Here is a 21364-nt window from a genome sequence, read left to right on the forward strand (position 1 = left end):
AACATCAAACTAATTCCAGTAGAGCAGCATCCTACACAATACTTGACCACTACTCCTAAAAACTGTCAAAGCCACTAAAACAAGGAAAATCTGACAAACTGTCACAGCCAAGAGGACATATGACAACCAAATGTTATGTGGTATCCTGGGTGGAATCCTGGAACAGAAACAATTAGGTAAAAACTGAGGAGACCTGAATAAACTCTGGATTTGAGTTAGTAACAAGGCATCACTATGGGTTCATTAATTTTAGCAAATGTACCATGTTAATATATGAGGCTAATAGGAAAAACTGAGTAGAGTGTATATGGGAACTCACTGTACTATTTTTGCAACTTTTCTGTACATCTAAAACTGCCTTAAAAAATAAAGTCTACTTTAAAAAATAAAAAAGTTATCACTTCTCAGCCTTTTGGCTAAGATCAAGTGTAAAAAATAAAAAAGTTTAAAAAAAGCAAAAGATACATACCCCCAAAAAAGAAGCAAAAGAAGCAGAAACAGAAGCAGAAGCAGAAGAAGAAGAAGAAGAAGAAGAAGAAGAAGAAGGAAAAAAAGAATGAGAAGAGAGAGGACAAGGATGAGGAGGAGGAGGGTCCGGGAGGAGGAGGAAAAGAGAAATTTAGAAACTAAAGGTAGAATTCAGTCTTTATTTTCAGCTATAGGCCCTCAAGGTGTAGAATCCACTCAGCAAACAGTCTGCAACAAACCTCCTTAAAGGCAGCGTAACTGACCACGATTTAATAAATTTTTATGCTCTATGCTGAAATCATTTCTTAGGATTCCTTCCAAAATTTATACACTTCCATCCCTGGGAGGAGTTACAGTCTGCATAATTTTATCCATGAGATAATATCTCCAGTGAAACTGCCCGTCTGGCCCTTTCCATTAACATTGCTGTACACTGTTACAAAGTATGGTAGGTGACTTCATGTTCTTTCCTTGCACTCATACAGATCTTGACTTTTTGTGTGTGTACCTGTTTTGTTAAAACCTCATTCGGTATAACGTTCAAAATGTCACTTTAATACCTAATAAGGAGATGACACGGTCCATTCACTGGTCCCTCCAACATGAGCTGAATTGATTTCCTTTTAAACACCCACAGAGGCCCTGGTCAGTACTGTTATCTCTTGGCGAAGCACTCATCCCAACTGGCTTTCCCGAAAGCTCGCCTTGTGGGGGCTCCTGGGTGCTGCAGACCTCCGCTGTTGTTTGCACCGTCACCTGCCTTGCTCCTGACACACTGTTGATGGCACACCGAAATCAATAGACCTGTCAAATGAAGCAGGCTCATGTTGGAAGTGGAGCGCGGACGTTTCCAGGCCTGCCCGATGCTCGCAGCAGGAGTCAGAAGGGTAAATGAAAGCGTGTCTGTGTTGGAAAGCAATGATGACAGAGCTGATAATCACCTGGTCTGGAACCCCAGGCAATAACGGCAGGAAGGAGGATATTTTTAAAGGGTTTTAAATGTTTGTTTCTCTCTCTGCATTGCTCCCAACTCCTCTCTGTCTGTGTCAAAATGTTCTTTACTGGAAGTCTGACTTAGGAGCCCAGAGCATGGTGAAAATGAGTGGTTATGGTATATTTTAAAGCGTGATTTCTGATGCAAGTAATTAAAAACAATTTGACCACTGTTGCTGTTAGGAAATTTTGCACCATATCCCACGCAGGAAGAATGATACCAACTGCAGTCAAACTTCAACCCATTTCCGTGGAAGCAAGATACACTTTCTACGCACGGGCTATAGCAACCACTGCTCCTCACTCCTACCCCCTATGACCCACCTTCTCACCTCAACCATGTGCCCCTTTCAGCCAGGGAGACTGAGCACATGCCATCATTCCCTCTTCTGAGGGAGCTCTTTGCTATTCTTATATTGTCGGGTCAGCTCCCAGACCTGCCTTCTATAAGCTCTAACAGGACTGTTCACTCACTGTTGACTGGAGGCCTTGGCAGATTCGTTGTGGGATTTTTTGGTTAATATCTCTCACCTACAGTAATCAGTAAGCTCCTTGAAAGTAAGGACACCATCATTTTGGGTCATCATTATATCCCTGGTCCTTAATGCAGCACCTGGTCCTTACTAAATATTTAATATATATTTGAATAGATGAATGTATGAATCTATAGTGAATCAACAAGTTAGAATTTGATATATACAACAAGATCAAGTTTTAAACCAGAACTATTCAAAGTTAACGTTGATTCATGCTATAAAGACGTTACCAATTATCTCTTCTGACCAACCCTCTTACAACTATCTGACAGAACTTCAGCTCACTCCCAAGACTCAGTTCATATGTCACCTACTTTGGGCAGGATTCAGTATTCCCCCCAGACAATCACAGATGTCCTTTTCCATTCTCTGATAGCTCTGTGACTTCATGTATCTACATTAGAGAACAAGTGCTGTATATGCTTACATACTTGTTTCTACCACGAGCCTGTGAGCTCCCCGATGTCAGGATCCATCTCTTCTGTTTGTAAGCTCTTCATACAGTGCCCAGCATAGAGAAGTGTTTAATAAGTATTACAGAATAAATGGATGCCTCTCTCTACCAATCATCAAGGCTGTGTTAGGCATTAAATTCTTATGACTCTCCTAATGCATGCAAATATTATCTTCCAATTCTTTCTCATTGAATGTTACTCCCCTAAACCTATCTTTCCTGAGAGGGTTCTTGAAAAAAGCGTGGGAAGGTGTACATAATTTTATTCCCTTACTTTTCACTTAGGTATATTTTCTCTTGATTTTAAGAGAGAAGGGATCATCTCTCTTTTTAAAATATTTTTTATTATGTTAATCACCATATATTACATCATCAGTTTTTGATGTAGTGTGATCATCTCTCTTTTAAGGACTTCTCTTTCTGATCCCTGAATCAGGCTGAGAAGTGTCGCTCAGGCTGGAAGTTATAATGCTAGCTCTAGCCCTCTCTCATGCAGGACACAGTCAGTGAGGTCAGTTCATCTCTCTGAGTCACAAATGCTTCATCTGTTAATGACGATAAGGCGCTCGATGCTTCTACTGCACTGCCAGGTCTAGTTCTGCAGCCTCTGAGTCAAGTGTTTCCAGCGTATCATGTTGCTTCACTGGACTAGGTGTTTCACATCTTGTTAAATGACTGTAAAGTGAAACCCTTCCCCATGAATGTTTAATGAACTTAAGGGAATGCCAGACGCAGACAATTCATTTGTTAAACACTGCAATTTGCAAAGAATTTCAAGTAGTTAACCTAGGCTTCAAGATAAAATAAAGACAGATTTGCCTGATACGGTGTCCCAGCAGGAAATTTTCCCTCCCAAGGATTAGAGTGTTTGTGGATAACCCATCACCCTTTGTGTAGTAGAAACAATGATAGAACTCCTATGCTGGGCATTCAGAATTTCCTACTGGATGCACTATGCAACTTGAGCTTGGACTCTGGATTTCCTCCCCACTCTTGATATTTGGGGAGGATAATTTTCTGTTGCAGGGGGAGGGCTATCCTGTACATTGTGGAATATGTATCAGCACTTCTGCCCTCTGCTCATAGATGTCTCTCAAGCTGTAACACCCAAAGTCTCTCCAGACTTTGCCAAAAGTTCTCTGGGGCAACACTGCCCCCTGTTGAACCGTTGAGTTATAAAGTTGTGAGTTTGCCTTTCTGCTACTCACAGGCAGGCTGGCAGCGATAAAATTTTTTTGAGTCCCATTTCCCTCTTGTGCACATAGGGGGTGTAAATTAAGTCGTTGCTGTTAGGACGAAATGAGGCGATGTATTTATATCATTTAGCATGATTCTGTATATGTACTCAGTCCATGATATTTGCTATTATGATGATCACGATTTCATTTATCATTGTTTGCTTTTAACATTGACGTTGGTATTTCCTCAAAGATCTTGCCAGAAGAAGAAAGAAAAAATAGACCTACAAAGAAAAACTGCTTTACTGAATTTTCTTCAATACCCTTGCTTTTTTCAATATTCATGCAAAAAATTTGAGCCACACATCAGATTACTGCTTGCCCGCAGACCAGTGCTACCTGGCTTCCAGCTGCATAGATGTCCTCTATACTTCTCCTTGCATATCTTCAGCATAAAATGGAAGGAGAGCAAATGCTCTTAAAACTTTCTGTTCCTTTCCAATGTATTATTGATATATATTCTCCATTACTATTTTCTCCCATAATACACTACATGAAAAACTACAGTCCAATTGTTATTTGATTCTTATAACAAAAATAGGAGCAAGAGTATCAGCAGGACATAACTCACCAGACTGAACATTTGACTAGAAATATATGGACTAAGATTGTACTACACAGTCAAATAGTTAAATGTAAATTTAAAAAAATACCATGTTCTCCTATTAAATTAGCAAAAGAAATGATGACAAAGGTATAACAAAGCTAGTAGTGACCCACATTGCTTTCTAGCACTGAAATTGATATGTGCCTGTGGGAGAGTAACTTATTTATTCCAGTCTAGTCTGGTTAAAGGGACCTCCCTTGGGCCCAAGCAGGCGAAGTGTAGGATGTTATGGCCAGCATGCATGTGTCTCCTCGATGCACCTCACTCTCCTTCTCCAGGGTCCTTACAAGCCTTCCTTTCCTATCTATTCTCTGCCTCAACTCCCAGCTCAGCCTAAAACTGATGATCCCTTGAAATGTATTGTCCTAGCTGACCACACCCCAAGTCAGAGGAAAAAAAAATGTCCTATATATATTTTCTTTATCCCAAATGGGAGAAATATAAAGACACTTTCCCACATCTTATCTTGGGCCCTGTGGGAATGATCTAGTTGAGCCCACCCTCTGCTTCCCTGGCTGTGGGTATGGGTGGGCCGGAGAGGGGAGGAGAGGGAAAGAAAAAGAAAAGAAAATCCAATGTGCCCAAAAGTCTTTCAAATGTTGCAACCCCATACACTTTGTAATTTCTTGTTATTCTAATACTAATCATTCCAATCAAATGAGGGGTGGGGATGCATATGAATGAGGAGTTTATTTTCGTATTCCTTTAATAGTAAACAATAGGAAAGAACAGGAATGTCTACAAGAAGAGAAGGATGAGGACATTGTGAAGTGGCCACCTTGTGGACAATTATGCTATCTCTCAAATGAGTTTGTGGAGAGCATAAAGCAGACAGAAAATGCTATTGATCATCTCTTTGGTGAAAATGAAGGATACAAAACTATATGTGTGTTTTGGCTGCAACCCTGTAAAACGCATAGGGACTGACCGAGACTCTTCCCAACCAAACTCTAGACAGGCTCCTCTGAGCCCTCTTTTCTACTGGGCCTTAACTTTGGCCTCTAAGAACTGCAGATTCCCAGCACAAATGACTTCATTCACTCATCCCCACGTTAAAAGATTTGAGTAAACTCTAATATAGTCTCTTTCTCTGTTTTTTAATAGCCTCTAATAGCTCAAGGCTTCACCGCTAGAATGACCCTAACCTTCCTTAAAACACCTGCCTGAAAAACAAAACAAAAACAAAAACTCCAAAGTCTCCAAAAGAATTTACTGTTTGTTCTAGCCAATGCTGGAGGAGGAAAGGCCTCTGACCTGCCTTTCTTGGAGCATTTACTTGAACAAGGCTTATAAATGTAAGCTGCCCTTTGTCATTTTGAGATGAATATGTATCTCCAACAACTCAGGAGTTTCTTTCTCAAGGACCTGAAAGCCAAATATTTGAAATGTAATAAGGAAGGATAGGACCTCTGTCTCCCTGTCTCTGTGGAAGTAACAGAATTCTAAACTCCATTAGTTGTCAGCTGACTAGCACACTGACCAACTCTGATTTTTTACTTCCCTGACTCTGTCAAGCCCCCACTGATTCCTCTCTCTATTCCCTCATTCTCCCTTTAAAACAACCAGTCACCTCTGTACAAGTTGAAGTTGAGTTCAGTTCGTGCTGCAGCTTCTTCCATAATGCAAAAATACATTACTGATTAAAATCTGTCCTTACTATCTTAACTAGTGACTGGCTTTGTTTCTCTTCAGCAGGTCCAGTTGCTAAGGAATTGAAACCCTCCATCACTGCATTTGTGTGGTGAGGTGGCGAGATAATACTCAGAAATCATTAGCAAAACCATCCCTTCTGTTACAGAAAAGAACAGTCCCCACATAACTATGATTACAAGTTTCACAAAACTTTGCTGGGAAGCAATTCTGATTTATGAATTCCACACTAAACATCTAAGTACATTTGTTATGCATAGCAAATGGTTACTTTCTGGGTAATGATTTTTTAGAATCACAAATGATGTATAAATTCCCAGTGATTTATGCATTGGGAGGGGCATGAATATGTCCTGGGTGATTGTCTATTATACTCAAATACTAGGTTTATACCACAGCCTTTGTTCCTTCCTTTTGTGTCTCAGAATCTGGAAGTGCAATCTTATATGGGGGCAAAGAATTGTTACCTTGAGAGGAATATTTCAGTGTGTCTTAGATGATATTTGCTTGTCTTTAATTAGTGTTTTGTAATGTATCTCAGAAATGATTAAAACAACTGTAGAAAGAATGTAGGATTCAAAGAGCTCGTATTTCAAGTTCTGCTATCTATTTAAGGTTTGGTATTAGGACATACTGACTCTGAGAATACAACTCTCCCTTCCCACCTCTCGTACCTTTGACATCTCTCACACCCCTTACCTTGGAGTTCCTTGAATATAGTACACATTCCATGGCTCTTTTTTTTCTGTTTTTCCTAGTCTCTTTGACTAGCTGATGAACATGTCACCCATCCAGCTCCCTTTGGTTTCCTCGCCAATCTATTGGAATGTCAACCATCTCAGCCCACATACCCCCTCTGGTTCTGGTGTCTGTATCTCTTACCACATTTAAGTTCCCATAAGGTAGAGAACATTGTATCCCTGGGCCCCAGCACAATTTCCAACATGTAGTTAGAATGTAATAAGTCATTATGGAACAAACAAATGAAGCTCTTTTTTTCTTCTAGAGATTAATTTATATTGCAGATTGTAATCAAAAGCTGAGATTTAATTTTTCTCTGTTTCAACTTGTACATGTGCACATGCCTATACACCGAACTGCAAGATGATTTAAGGAAAAATCTACAAAGTACTGAAAAAAATATACAAGTCTGATCCCAAGCTCCCCGTCCCCTCTGAACTGGAAGCACTGAAGTGGGTTGGAGGAACAGAGGTATAGACAGGAAACTTACATTTTGCAGCTGGACATGATTTTTCACCAAGTTCTCTGACTTTGCCATTGTGCTGGATGCTTTGAGGCTATAGTTTTTACCATTTTGTGTTTCTTTCAGCTGCTCTTGAATTTGTTTAGCTTGTTTCCTGCAGGTTTAAATAAACAAACACATAAATAGTTACATCAGTTTGTTCTATTCATATTTTGGGGGTTCATTCGTTCCCAACATCTCTATTTGTCATTTATGAAAGCTGGAAAACTCAGTTAACAAAGAACATCCTTCCTTCATTTTCAACCTACCAACCCCATTTGATAAGTTCTAATCTGGAGAGAAGCTGGTTTTATCTATCAACATCCTGGGATTCACACCCAGTGGTGTGCCAAGGGCAGACAGAAGCATAACACATCATCCTGGCCCCCAGAGATGCAAGAGGTCCCTAACCCTTAGTGCTCAGAGGTAAAGAATTAGAAATGCTCTGCAGTAACCAGTGGAAAAATGTGAAGCTTGTACCTAGCAGCCACATATAACATAGTACAAAGTTACATCTCTATTTGTTACATTTACATTTCCAAACATGTGTAGTTTGATCGCATAGCCTGCATATATACCATGAGTATATTTTCTCTTCTACAATTTAGAAATAGCTCATTTATTGTTACCATTAGACCTGAATGTAAAGATTTTTATTTCTACTTTGTAAATAATAATAAAAATATAGTTAAGTCTTGTAAGAACATCTGCTATGTGCCAAGCATCATTTTAAGCGTTTTCCATGTATCAACTCACTTATTCTTCATGATAATTCTGTGTGATGAGGCATTAACCTATACTCATTTAATATATGAGGAAACTGAGGCACAGAGAAGTTAAATAATTTTTCCAGAGTCACATTGCTAGTAAGTGGTGGAGCTGAATTTGAACCCAGCCCATCTGGCTGCATACTCTGTACTCTCAACCACCACTTGGGACTGTCAAACCACTTGCCCATATTTCCACAGCTTCTCAGTGGAAAGACTGAGACTATTCTCGAGTTTCAGACTCTGAGTAAAGTACTTTTGCCTGCATATGTGGGTGACTGTTGCTTAAGTCATACAGTGGCTACACCAGAAGGATGCAACAAACTACTCGCTTATTAGCTGCTCTCTTCCAAGGGCTTTACAGTAATTATATATCAGCAGAAGACTCAGTGCCCGGGGCGCCTGGGTGGCTCAGTTGGTTAAGCGACTGCCTTCGGCTCAGGTCATGATCCTGGAGTCCCGGGATCGAGTCCTGCATCGGGCTCCCTGCTCAGCGGGGAGTCTGCTTCTCCCTCTGACCCTCCTCCCTCTCATGCTCTCTGTCTCTCATTCTCTCTCTCACAAATTAAAAAAAAAAAAAAAAACTAAAAAAAAAAAAAAGAAGACTCAGTGCCCATAAACACACACACACACACACACACACACACATTGCAGAATCATCCTGCCCACCCCGAACTTTTAACTCTTCCTAAGATCCCTGTCAAAGATAGAGCCTTCAGTGGAATATGTGCATGGTTTCCTGCAGAGAACTTTTCCTGAGAATGGACTTGGGTATCAGAGGGACTGGGATTTGAATCCCAGCACTGCCACCCACCACTTCTATTTTGATTTCCTAAATTGAAATGACTGTTTTCCTAAACTTCTCTGAGGCTCAGTTTCCTCATCTGTGCATGGTGTTGTAAAAGCTAACTGGGTACTGTAGAAACCGAATATGAGAACACCTGTAAGGTGTTGATCTGCTCCCCTTCTCATCATTTAGCAAGCTTAGTTGTATGGACAGATCCTACAGAGAAATTAGAACATTGGCTCAAAGATAAAAGAAAGGATGGTATTAATTGCATCTCTCACAAGCAAGTGACAGTGTTTGCTACCAGATTTGGAAGTTCTGAGCATCATTAACTCTTTTGAATTTATAATAGCAGTGATGTAGCTCTGTTTGTTTAAAAATTTTTTATCTTTTCAATTGTTTTGGGGGGCTTTTATCTCCAGTACCTTTAGTTGCTTTAATCCAGTTGTAATAATATATCTATTTCCTAAGAGCTAACCTGTAGCCTATTGTTAAAAATAAATCTATCATATCAGCATCTTATGAAGCACATTATAGCCACAAAATCCCATCAGGGATTCATTGATGAAGGAAACAGGAGATCAGGAGGTTCTGCCCAAGTAAATTATCATGAGGCAGTAAAGGGGGCTTGGCACAGAGTGAAGACCCAGTTACTCTCTGAAGGATTAAATAGTAGAAACATTAACTATCTGTTCAGTAATTCTGTAATTCAGTGTCCGGGAAATGCCGACTTCTGAAAGAATTTTCCTCATAAAAACGCGTGACTACAGTTTCCTAAGTCCTTATATAATTTGCTTTGCTTTACTGGCTTCTCACTGAAGTCCCAACTCACTAATATTCCAGGATAAACAGGCTTTCCTTTCTGAACCAGAAAGGTATCATCCCTACCCTGTCCCAAACACACATATTTTTGCTCTTTCCTCCCTCACCCAGCAAATGGGAACCAGGACAGGAGAGGTGTCTGATTAAAATACCATTAGCTCTCTCACAGGAGTCGATGCTCTGGGAAAGACAAGATACGGGCATTGTACACTAGAACCCTACTAGCCTAACAATGTCAGTGTTAACATTTTATAGTTCATTGAGATTTAAGTTTCTCTGGTCCAGTTCATCAGAAAGAAATGGCATGTATGGGCGCCTGGGTGGCTCAGTTGGTTAAGCATCTGCCTTCAGCTCAGGTCATGATCCCAGGGTTCTGGGATCGAGTCCCGCATCAGGCTCCCTGCTCTGCGGGGAGCCTGCTTCTCCCTCTCCCACTCCCCCTGCTTGTGTTCCCTCTCTCGCTGTGTCTCTCTCTGTCAAATAAATAAATAAAATCTTTAAAAAAAAAAAAAGAAAGAAATGGCATGTAAGTTGTGGAATATCAGGCATCACAAGTCCACTGGTTGGCATTACTGGTAATGTTGCGGGATGGGTTCCTGGGGAAGCAGGCACTGAGAGGGAGACAGCATGCAGGATTTTTATTAAGGGAGGCTCTTTGGATCATATTTGTTTTAGCAACTGGAGGGCTAAGATCTTCACTGCTCAAGAGAATCAAAGCTGCATATCAGAGCACTCACTGCCTGTCTTTAACAGGCTTTCCTTGGGCTAAGATCTTTGACTTCCGAGAGTGATACCTATAGTCAGGGCTGGTTTTTACTGGGAGCACCATTTTTCCTTTTTCCTTCTGTTTTCCCCAGTCGTGATCATTATTTGTCCTAGCTTCTGCCTCCTGGAACATCTCCTCTCCTATCCCAATTCCGTTTTTTAGAGTTGAATTGTGTCTTGCACTTTCCAAGTCTACTAAGGACTCCTACAGGCAGCCTCACACTTCTTACCCATATGAGTTGAAAGTAAAAAGAAACCTAGAAGAATTTAGAGTTGCCACGTGAGCCCCATCAGCCAGATCTGAATAGCTCAACTAATAGTTCCATTAACCACTTATGGGAATATATGGGCTTATTGGAAGTGATGAGAAGATGATTTCTTTCATTGTGTCCTTTAGAGTTGTGGAGGTTCAGTTAACTCAGAAAATCCTCTAAATCCAAGAAGGTGTTGATCACCTCTATCTCATCATGTTATCGACCTTCAAACTTTCATCTAACAATTTGCTATAATATTCCATGTGGTGAAGAAATGCCAGACCAAGGGTCACAAGACAATGGACAGAGGACCAGAGTGGTAGATCTGAGGAATTATTGGAACTAAAATATAAATGATCCAAGGGAATATGAGCTTTTGGGTAACTCCTGACTTTCTCTGGCTAGAAACTGTATATCCCAGTATACAGAATGCTGGTTTGAGTGCATTTATTTAAAAACCAATGATGGAGAGTTCCTAGAACCCTAGAAGACTTGGCACTTCCAAGATGAAGTCAAACAAATGATACACATATTAACAACCTTATGGTATGTGTGAAAGTAAGGACAGATCAAGGTAGAGTCTGCCTATGCTATTATCCCTGAGATCTGGGGATGGGAATTAGAATTCCAGGAACGAGTGGAAAGACACATGTGCCAGTGTGATATAAAAATTTACACTGCTTTCAGCTATATAGATTAGATGCTTGGTGTGAGGTGTAGCACTCCTCTCCGGCAAAGAAAAATAAAGGAAGACCCTGCCTGGAAACTGTTGAAGGAAATACACTCTAGGTCTCTAATGAGAAATGTAATTCCACTCGGAATAGCCTTCAATTTTTAGTATTACTTTATTATTCTCACATTTTCTTATTTATTTAATTTTTAATAAAAATGTGTCCCAGCTGGACAGGCAGAAAGACAACATCCTGATTAGTGTTCCTCCCCTGGCTCAGTTCTGGAAGTCCCCCAGAATGAATGATGTTGCACAGTGTTTACATTAAACCCCCACACCTCACTAAGGTGACGTTAGTATGAGGGGAAACTGGGTCTGGGTTATGTGGGATCTAGCTGTACTATTTTCACAGTAATTCTGAAAATCTAAACCTATGCTGAAATAGTTCATTAAAAAATAATAGCCCCAGGAGGAGGTGTTCGTCTCAGAGCCCACGTGCTGCCTGGAGAGGGAGAGATTGACAGCCCTGAAGATGGAGGTCCTCGAGTCATCCAGCTGCTCTCCGTTCTTGTGATTGTCATAATCAGTCTTTCCCTTACATGTGGTACAACTACAAATTATACTCTAAAAATAAGTGATTAACCACCACTTGATGGTAATTTGCTTATTGTTAAATACACAACTTCTTTCCTGTACACAGCACTTGCAGGGAGACCCTTTGAACGCCCTGTGGCGTGTGATTACCCCTCTCGTGCTCCGGTGTATGCTCTTCACTCTGTATGCTCTTCACTCTGTAGTTACCCAGCCTCTCAGTTGCAGTGTGGAAAACCGTAGGCGTTAACCATAGCAAGCCTTCATTATTTACTCTTTGGAACACCATGCTATGCTCTATAGAATGCTATTCCATTAATCCCTGACAAATTCTATAAGGTAAGTATTATTTTCGGCCATATTTTACCAAAAAGGAAACCGAGGCTGAAGGACTGGATGCAATTTGCCTAATAATACACAAAAAGCAAGTGGCACCCCAGTGATTTGAATGCAGGTGTTGAGTGAGGCATGTAAAATCCTGACCATATATCACGTAAGCTCCCTAGAGGACGCCAAGCATTATGGGCGGCACCAGGGCATGATAATCCTGATTATTCACCCTAAATAGTTTCACCTTCCACCATCTAGCAGGAGGACCGTGGGAGCCAATGTGGTAGAGTGGTTTGGAGCATGCAATTTCAACTAGGACTGGGGAAATTCAAAGACCCCATCTGTGTGGCTTTGACAAATTAATATTTTAAAATTAACTTCTGTTATGATTTGAAAAGTGCAGCAATAATGAACAATTCCAATTGTTGTGAGGAATGGGGGATAAGCCCAGTGTCCCTGACAAAGGGTTCTCAAAAATGAACACTAATAACTGTCACAGCCAAGAGTTGCCTAGGAGACGTGACAATTAAATATGATGTGGTATCCTAGATGGGGGCCTGGAACAAAGTGCATTAGGTAAAAGCTAAGGATATCTGGAAGTATGAACTTCAGTCTGAATATTATTTCATTCATTCATTGTGACAAATGCAACATACTAATATAAGACATTAGTATTAGGGGAAACTGGGTCTGGGTTATGTGGGATCTGTACTATTTTCACAGTAATTCTGAAAATCTAAACCTATTCTGAAATAGTTCATTAAAAAATAATAGTTACTAATTATGAATTCATACCCGAGTTTCCATTATTTTTTAAAATCATAATTGCTGTTCTTTTTAAAGATCAACATATACAACATGCAGACAGGTGTCATAAACTATATCTGGAAATGGACCCATTTTTAGAAGAGCAAATGTGTAGACAAATATAGGTCCAATGAAAAGCAATTACACATTGGCTTGCATTTCAGACAAGCTGTAGGAATAGAATCTGCGCCAACTTCTTAAGGCTTGCGTGACTTAAATAAAATTTCCATAAATAAAACACCTTTATCAAAGTCCATTTGGAATAAATATATTTGTATGTATATATAGGTATGTATATATTTTATTATACTTTATTAGTCAAAGTTAGCACCTTTATCATAGCAAAAGTTTTGGTTTCTTTTTTTTTAAGTTTATGTATTTATTTACTTAAGTAATCTCTACACCCAATGTCGGGCTCGAACTCACAACCCTAAGACAGGAGCCACATGCTCTTCTGACTGAGCAGCCAGGTACCACAGAAGTTTTGATTTCTTAGCAGGGTAAGTATGGGGGATATTTGAGATGTGCTTACCAATTGATGAAACAAAGTAGATCTTATAGTATTCATATTTCATAATTGGCTGAAACCTTTATGGGTATCAGGTAAAAATACTATGAAAGGAAAAGTGTGGGTTTTTTTTTTTTTCCAAAAAAGTCTAGTATTTGTTGACAATACTTAGGTCTACACCAGTGACCTCTCTATTCAGAAGTGTTAACCCCTTAGTGATAGGCAGATACTGAGCCGTTACTTTTGGCAGGTAATCAGAAACTGCAAAGAACATGGAGTGTTCATGATCACAGAGAGGAATGATCACTATGTGCACCAAAGAGAAACCACACACACACACACACGCCACACACGCACGCACGCACGTGCGCGTGCGCACATGCTGCATATACTCCCCACAGTCTATAAGAGATTCTAAGTCATTTGTAGATGTTTGATGGACCCATTTGCACAAGATCCCTCTGCCTGGAGCAGAGATTGTGAAGTTAAAGAAAGACAAAGTGCTTCCTCTGAGAAGTAACCTTTTAACACTTGAGAGAGATGGTCTTACTTGCTTTTGAAGTAGAATGCTGCACAGAACATGCCCACGATGACAATTCCAAAGATGATACACGAAATTGACAGCACCTGCCTTTGATACACTTCTTCACTCTCTGTGAATTTGAAAAAAAGAATTAGAATGGATGTTAGCAGGGCACAATTTCTATCCTTGGACTTCTGAGTTGGTAGGAGCTTTTCAAAGCAAACTTTTTTCCCCTGTCATGAATAGGAAAACACGAGGAAGTTATAATGATTCAATTTCTTTGCAATCATCTCCAGGCTGGCTGGTTGTTATTTTTTGTATATGCATGGTTAAAACACACTTATACACATATAGCACAATGATGAATCTTATCATCAAAAGGCATTCCATAAATTTAGCACATACTGGGACATATGTTTTTGAAATTATGGGGCCCCGAATAACCTCCCAGAGAAAGAAATATGTGTCCGCCAGAATTTCCTGTGCCAGTGATGACTTCCAATTTATTTTATGTGATACTGATGCCACTGTATTTTCTGATTTGGTCCTCGGCTGTCTGTCTCCCATTCATCCATCCACTATTATGACTGACATCACTAATGAAAGAGAACCTCAATATGTATGTGAATATTTATTCACCCATTCTTGACTACTTCAGTACCAATGATCTGGCACAGTAATCTCAACCTCCATTACCAAGGTCATATCTTATAGCTTCTTATCACAAAAAAATAAGAATTCAAAAATAAGCATGTCACTTTTTAGCCATTACCATTTACACTCCCAGCTCATTTCTGAAGTGTGTCTACTGAAGCAGTTCTTCCAGCTCATCAAGACCTTTTTATCTATAGGTCTCAGAACTTTCTATCTGTTAATTATTCTCCCCTTGTCTTCATTTTCTTTCTTTCTTTACACAGAGAGACTATGATCCATGATTACACTCATTCACTCTCTTGCAAATACCCTCAACTACTGATCTCTTTCTCTTCCCCTTTAACCCATTTGGCAGAATAACTGCATACAAATCCAAGAAGCTGCCTTTTTCATACCTCTACCTTGAGCAGCTCAGAATTGGGAGAGAAGATTATACAATCAGGAAGATGGGCAGCAATAAAAGTTGACAATGGCATTACTTAAGTGACATCTAATAGTGACTAATGACCTCATCAGCCTGCTTCTCCATTTTTCTAATGGTTACCCATACCTCCTCCATATTACTCAAACATCTGACTTACTCTCCCTCACTTTCAGATCTCCCTATATATGTTATAAAGAAAAGGAAGTCTGAATAGTATAAATCATCTCTACTTATAACACAAAATACACAAAATTAACTGCATTTGTATCTATTATTTTGTTTCTCTCTTAACATAGTGCAGTAGTTCTCAAACTTTACAGTGCATTGGAGTCACCTTGAGAACTACTGAAGAACCAATTGCCACCTACTTTCTCTCCTAGAGTTACTGATTTAGCAGGTATGAAGTGGAGACAGAATATTTGCATTTTTTTTAAAGTTCCAAGGTTTCCAAGGTGATTCTGATGTTGCTGGTCTGTGAAATATACTTTGAGAACCACTGAATAGAACAAATAAACAAGAACAAATAAAAAGATACTCAACATCATTAGCCATTGTAGAGTTGAAAATTAAACTATAATGAGACACATGGCATCGCTACTAGAATCACTAATATTAAAGGCTGACCATACCAAGGGTATGAACAATTTGTATTCTCATGTACTTCTGGTAGAAATGAAAAATGGTATAACCACTTAAAAAATAGTTTCATAGAAAGTTAAGCACATACCTATCTTATGACATAGCCATTCCATTCCTAATGGACTATGCAAGCATATGTTCATTATGTACATAAATATTCATAGCAGCTTTACTTGCAATAGCAAAAAAACCAAAAAACAAAAACCTGGAACAATCCAAAAGCCAATTAGCAGGTAAATGAATAAACAAACTGTGGTATAGCCATACAATGGAATCTCACTTAGCAATAAAAAGGAATGAATTAGTGATATAAGCAAATCTACACATGAATCTCAGAATAACTAGGTTGAGTGCAGTAAGTCAGACAAGAAAAAGTATCTGTTGTGTTATTCCAGTTATATAAAATCCTGGAAAATGGAGGCATGCCTGAGTGGCTCAGTAGTTTAAGCGTCTGCCTTCGGCTCAGATCATGATCCCAGGGTCCTGGGATTGAGTCCCGAGTCAGGCTTCATGCTCAGTGGGGAGCCTGATTCTCCCTTTCCTCCCCACTCATGCTCTCTCTCACTATCTCCGTTGCTATCTCTGTCTCTCTCTCAAATAAGTAAATAAAATCTTAAAAAAAAAAATCCTGGAAAATGGAAACTAATCCATAGTAGCAGAAAGCATGAGTGGATAGCTGGGGTCAGGAGTAGGGAGGAATAGAGGAAAGAGACCACAAAGTGACATGAGGAGACAACTGGAGAGTCATAGATATGCTCACTGTCTCAAATGTGATGATGTTCTCATGATGAATACTTATGTCAAAATGTATCAAATGATAAGTTTCATATAAGCGCTTTATTTTACATAGCAAATACAGTAGCAAGTACAGTAGCAAAATATTAATCCTGGGGGACAAAAGAATACAGGGAATATAGAAGTATAGACATAATATAAAAAAATACATGCTTGACACAACATTGTCCACCCATACTAACCAGTGTCTTTTTCTTCCACCATGTCTAACATTCAACTCTTCAGAGTCTCAATACATACTCCTCTCTTTCTCTCTCCTGAATATTATTCTTGTATTTGTCCTTTAAATGTCTACTCACCTTTTTGGTCTCAAATTAAGTGTCGTTACCTCAAAAAAATCTTGCACTGCACTATAAATTTCATTGGTGCAAGGGGCCGTGTTTTTGTTGATCTATTTGTTTGATTCGCTATTTCCCCAACACCTAGTGCAACGCTTCTTACATAGTTGACACTGTAAGACTTATTGCCTAGGGAATAAGTGGATATTTCTGCCTTTAGAGGGATTTTCTGCTTTAAGTTGTGTACGATACATCAAGTCTCACCTGGGGATGTTCTTCAGGTTTATTACTTCTCTTTTATCCATACTATGTCCTCCCTGGCTTCCTGCAAATCCTCCTCTCCTGAGTGACCACCTGCAAATGACCCTACCCATTCCTGAGATCTAGACCTGGCTCCTCTCGGTGGGGCTTTCCCATCCAAACCTGGCCTCCTCACTGTGTGACGCTGTACTCTCAAAGTCCTTTTCAGAGGGCAAAGTGTCATAAGGAAAAATGGTGAAGCCATGGGTTTCCAGGCCTCAGTGGGTATTGTAGCATGATCTACTGACAGGTAGATACTCATGGTTCATTTTCTTTTCCATACCATCTATTTGCCAGCCCCTGTTTTTTTGGGTGATTTTCAGGTTGCCTGGTCAGGCTCCAGGAAGACACCCTGTGTGTTGGATTTGAGTATTGTTCTCAACACTCTCCCTCCCTGCACTGGTAAACTGCCTGGTTTTTCATTCTGGCCTAGCTTCACTCAGTGTTGATGCCAATTTGTAGCCAGAAAACTAGGCTGAAGGCTGGTTCATGGACATAGAATTCCCCATACCATGACTTTCTGCGATTCTTTCAATATGACCCAGAAGCTTCCAGAGCCAGCTGAAATGAGTCCATGACTTGTGGTGTTCCTCTAACAGCAAAGTCAATTGCAGTAATTCATCTTTAATTAGGCAAATAGATATCAGACACAACAGACTTGGATGAAAACCTATATGCACAGAGTCTGATTTCTAGAACTTATTTTCTTTTTTCTTATCACTATCCCTTCTTCACTCCCATCTTAGGCTCTATTTCCATTTTACTCAGACTAAAGTATCAGAAAACAGAATTTAAGCCTAATTTCTGAAGAAATGGAGAGGGGCAATCATGTGGCTCTGGCAAGCCTTAGTTGATATTTTTAATGTGGCAAAATTCAAATTAAAGGAATAAAAAATGTGTCACTTTGACCTTGTTTGGGCATATTGCCATCTTAAAGAATGTCACCTTTTCCATTCCCACATTTTTAAGCCCACTCAATTTTCCAATCGAACTTGGAAACAAGTAGTTGTACCAACCATAGAGAATTTCATCTCACTTAGTTTTTGTCAGTTGATGACTATAATGGAATAAGTGTGACTTGAATATGATAATCTACCTCACCCTGCCTCTGCCAATAAAAAGAATTATGAAAATGATGGATAATAATACCCATTAAAACAACAAAAAAAATAAGACTATCTACTAAACTGAATGATTTCCACATAAAATCTAGGTACTGTTTTTGTTCTTATTTGAAGCTAGTCAAATATAGCCTGGGGAAATGCACAAAATCAATTCTGAGTTTAAATCAAGAGTGAAATTAAAACTCTAAAGACTGTGAGTGAATTTATAGACCCAGGTGTAGTTCGGTGATAGCACTCAATGCCTTTGATTCATAGACTGTTAACACAAGAGCTAGCATGAGTGAGGTGCAAGAAACAAAGGGTTGGGAGCCTGGCAATTTTGGATTTGAGTTTAATTTTAGCCACTTTCAAAATGAGTAACCACAGATATATTACTTTACCTTTATAAACTTTAATTTCCTATCTGAATAAAGGCAGTGTTATGAAATACTGAGTGTAATAAATGTTATAATAAGGAACTAGACAATGCTACAAAAGCGTATTTTATGGAAAACTGACCTAGTCATAGAAGCCAGAGATCAGAGATCTCCAATATAATATTAGAAGCCAGGTAAGAGTAAAGGGGATGGGGAGAGTGGTCCAGGAAAAGGAAACAGCTTGTGCATAGGCCCTGGGGTAGGAGATAAAATGGCATGTTCAGGAATCTGGAAGTTATCTACTACCACAGGGCCTTTGTACAAGTCATTTTCCTTAGCAGTTGAGCAGAACAACACAGAGGCAACGTGCACACAGTGTACAATCAACAAGTCACCACAACAGCAGAAAGGTGCTGAAGGATTTGAAAGGAGAAGAATGTGATGTGATAATATTTACATTCATTTTATATGCAATATGCAGGAAAGATTAGAAGGAATAAAATAAATGCAGAATCCTGTTAGGAGGATATTAAATCAGCTCAGGTAAGATATGATGGATGTTTGTACGAGAGTAGTAACAACCATGGTGGAGAGAGGAGTAAACAGAAGTAAAAAGCACTTAGATTGAAAATACTTAAGGGACTAAACACTGATGTTCTTAACTAAGATAGCATATTTTGGAGGAGGTTCAAACTTGGAAGGAAAGATAACAAACTCAGTTTTGGAGTTGGTGAGTTTTGAAAGCCTGTACGACATCTAAGTAGAGATGTAAAGTAGACATTTAAATATGCAGATCTAGGCTAAGAGGGGGTGACAGGGTTCTGGATATAAAATTACGGGTTATGCATATAACCGCAACCAAGTGTTTTGATAAGATAGCCCAGGAGAAAACACAGAGTAGTAAGAGAAGAGTGTCTGAGATAGAGCTTTGAAGGACTCCAAAATTTCATGCGAGGGCAGAGAAGGAATATCCTATAGAGGAGATGAAAAAGGAACCAGGCAAAGCAAAAAAGGAAAAAGAATATCCTCCAAATAACCACAGTAACTAAACATGATAATAGCATGGAAGAAAATAAAAAGGGTTTTTCTAAAATTTCAGACTACTGAATGCTTCTGAGGGGCCAAATAAGATAATGTCCTTTAATTTAGGGACATAGAGGTCACTGAGCAACTGCATGAGCTTTTTTTAGAGGAATCATGAAGGTAGCCCCATAACTCTCTGGGAACTCTGTCACATATCTTTCATGTACTGCAAGGCATAGGTACCTTTCCCAAACCTGCTCTGTCTTCTACCACTTCAGCCTGGATGCAGAAGCTAGAATTCCAGCCTAATTCCAGAAAGGAATGCCTTCTTTGTAACTTGAGGCTACCACTAACTTCGTTATAGAGACGTTGTGAGGATTGAATGAGTTAAGACACACAGTATGTTGCCATACCTAACTCTCAGTGCTCACTCAATATTAGGCTGAACTATATAAAATTGCCATGGTGGAGGCAATAACTGGTAATAATTGGTAGTTTAATTTGGTTCTATCTAATACATGGTAACTGTTATTATTATTCTATGGGATGTCAACATTGCTGCACTCCATTTTTAAAAACCCAGATTATAAAGTCATTTTTGAGGACAGAGCCAACCTTTGGTTAAATAAGAATTGGTAAAGGATGTTTCCATTGTTCTCCAGCTTCCAACTCTGTTCCTTTTCCTTTTCTCTAATGCACAGAACTCACTCTTCTCTTTTTATAGGATCATATTTCAGGCTATAAAGGTGAAACTAGAGAAAGTAAAGTATGGTGAAGTTTCAGAAACTGACATTGGCCCAGTGGAAAAAATCCTTCTGGCAAGCAGCTGGTCTGAGACTCTGGAAAGATAAATGGGAGCCCATCTCACTCAGGGAACAGTATGGTTGGCTGGTGGGTATGCTTGGGTGTAAACACCAGCTACAATTGTCTTTATCCTCTCCTATCCATTGTCTTTATAAATAAAATGGGGAAAACATTACATACCTCCCATATTTGTTTAGGGATTCAATAAGAGAGCACAGATAAAGTGTCTAGGATAATAGATGGCATACAATTGATGCACAAAATGCTACTTTCCTTCCCCCCCACCCCGCCCGCCGCTTTTTTTCCTAAAGCCAGTGTTCACATTAAAAATAGGCCTTTAAAATACTCTACTCTCTTATGGAAAGCTAGCCTTATCTCTAGGCAGTCAGTGACTGGCTGTCTCTGGTCCCCACTGCCTGTGCCCTGGGACCTGCACTGAAGGAATTTACTTTTACGTCATTTTCTTTACTCGTGATGCCTTATACTTTTACTCTTGGTAACTGAAGTTTTCAACTAGTGTTGCTGAATTTCTTACCCAGAGGTTTTAGAGGATGTAATGCAAGTGATCCTCCTTGGGGCATGGGCTGTCTTTCACGGTTTCCCTCACATAAACCCTTTGAGAAGAAAAGTGTGTTCTTTGTTCCCAAAGACACAGAATCCTTGGAAAACTTGTGGGCTACAGCATTGTCTGCTAAACTCGACAGCTCACAGTTGAGGTCCCGGTGTGCAAAACTGCTTGCTAGAATGCTTTCGTATATTGTAATAGTCTTTAGCATTCTAGAAGGCCCTTCACAAAAACTTATTGAGCTCTACTACATAGAAAAAAAAATGATACCAAAAGAAAATCACAGCTGCAGCTTTCTTATACCATTTCCCTTTGGAGGGCTCTAGATGAATGATAGAGGAGTGGATGACCTTGATGAACTATCTCTGTATATGTTAGAGAATGGAGAA

The 21364-nt window shown here is 39.5% G+C and overlaps 1 protein-coding gene across 3 annotated transcripts in view; it reads right to left on the reverse strand.

The window, feature by feature from the left end:
* NRG3 (neuregulin 3) overlaps positions 1 to 21364 on the reverse strand; it is a 923883-nt gene that overhangs the window by 18064 nt on the left and 884455 nt on the right. For all 3 annotated transcript variants that reach the window (XM_081823990.1, XM_081823988.1, XM_081823989.1), the window contains exons 5-6: positions 14041 to 14143; positions 7178 to 7304 (exon numbers count right to left, since the gene is read on the reverse strand). In XM_081823990.1, coding sequence (XP_081680116.1) covers positions 7178 to 7304; positions 14041 to 14143 — 230 coding nt within the window. The remainder of the gene's footprint in view (positions 1 to 7177; positions 7305 to 14040; positions 14144 to 21364) is intronic.

Source organism: Leptonychotes weddellii, chromosome 6, assembly GCF_054177405.1.
Source record: "Leptonychotes weddellii isolate Sample4059 chromosome 6, ASM5417740v2, whole genome shotgun sequence".
NCBI classification, from domain to species: Eukaryota; Metazoa; Chordata; class Mammalia; order Carnivora; family Phocidae; genus Leptonychotes; species Leptonychotes weddellii.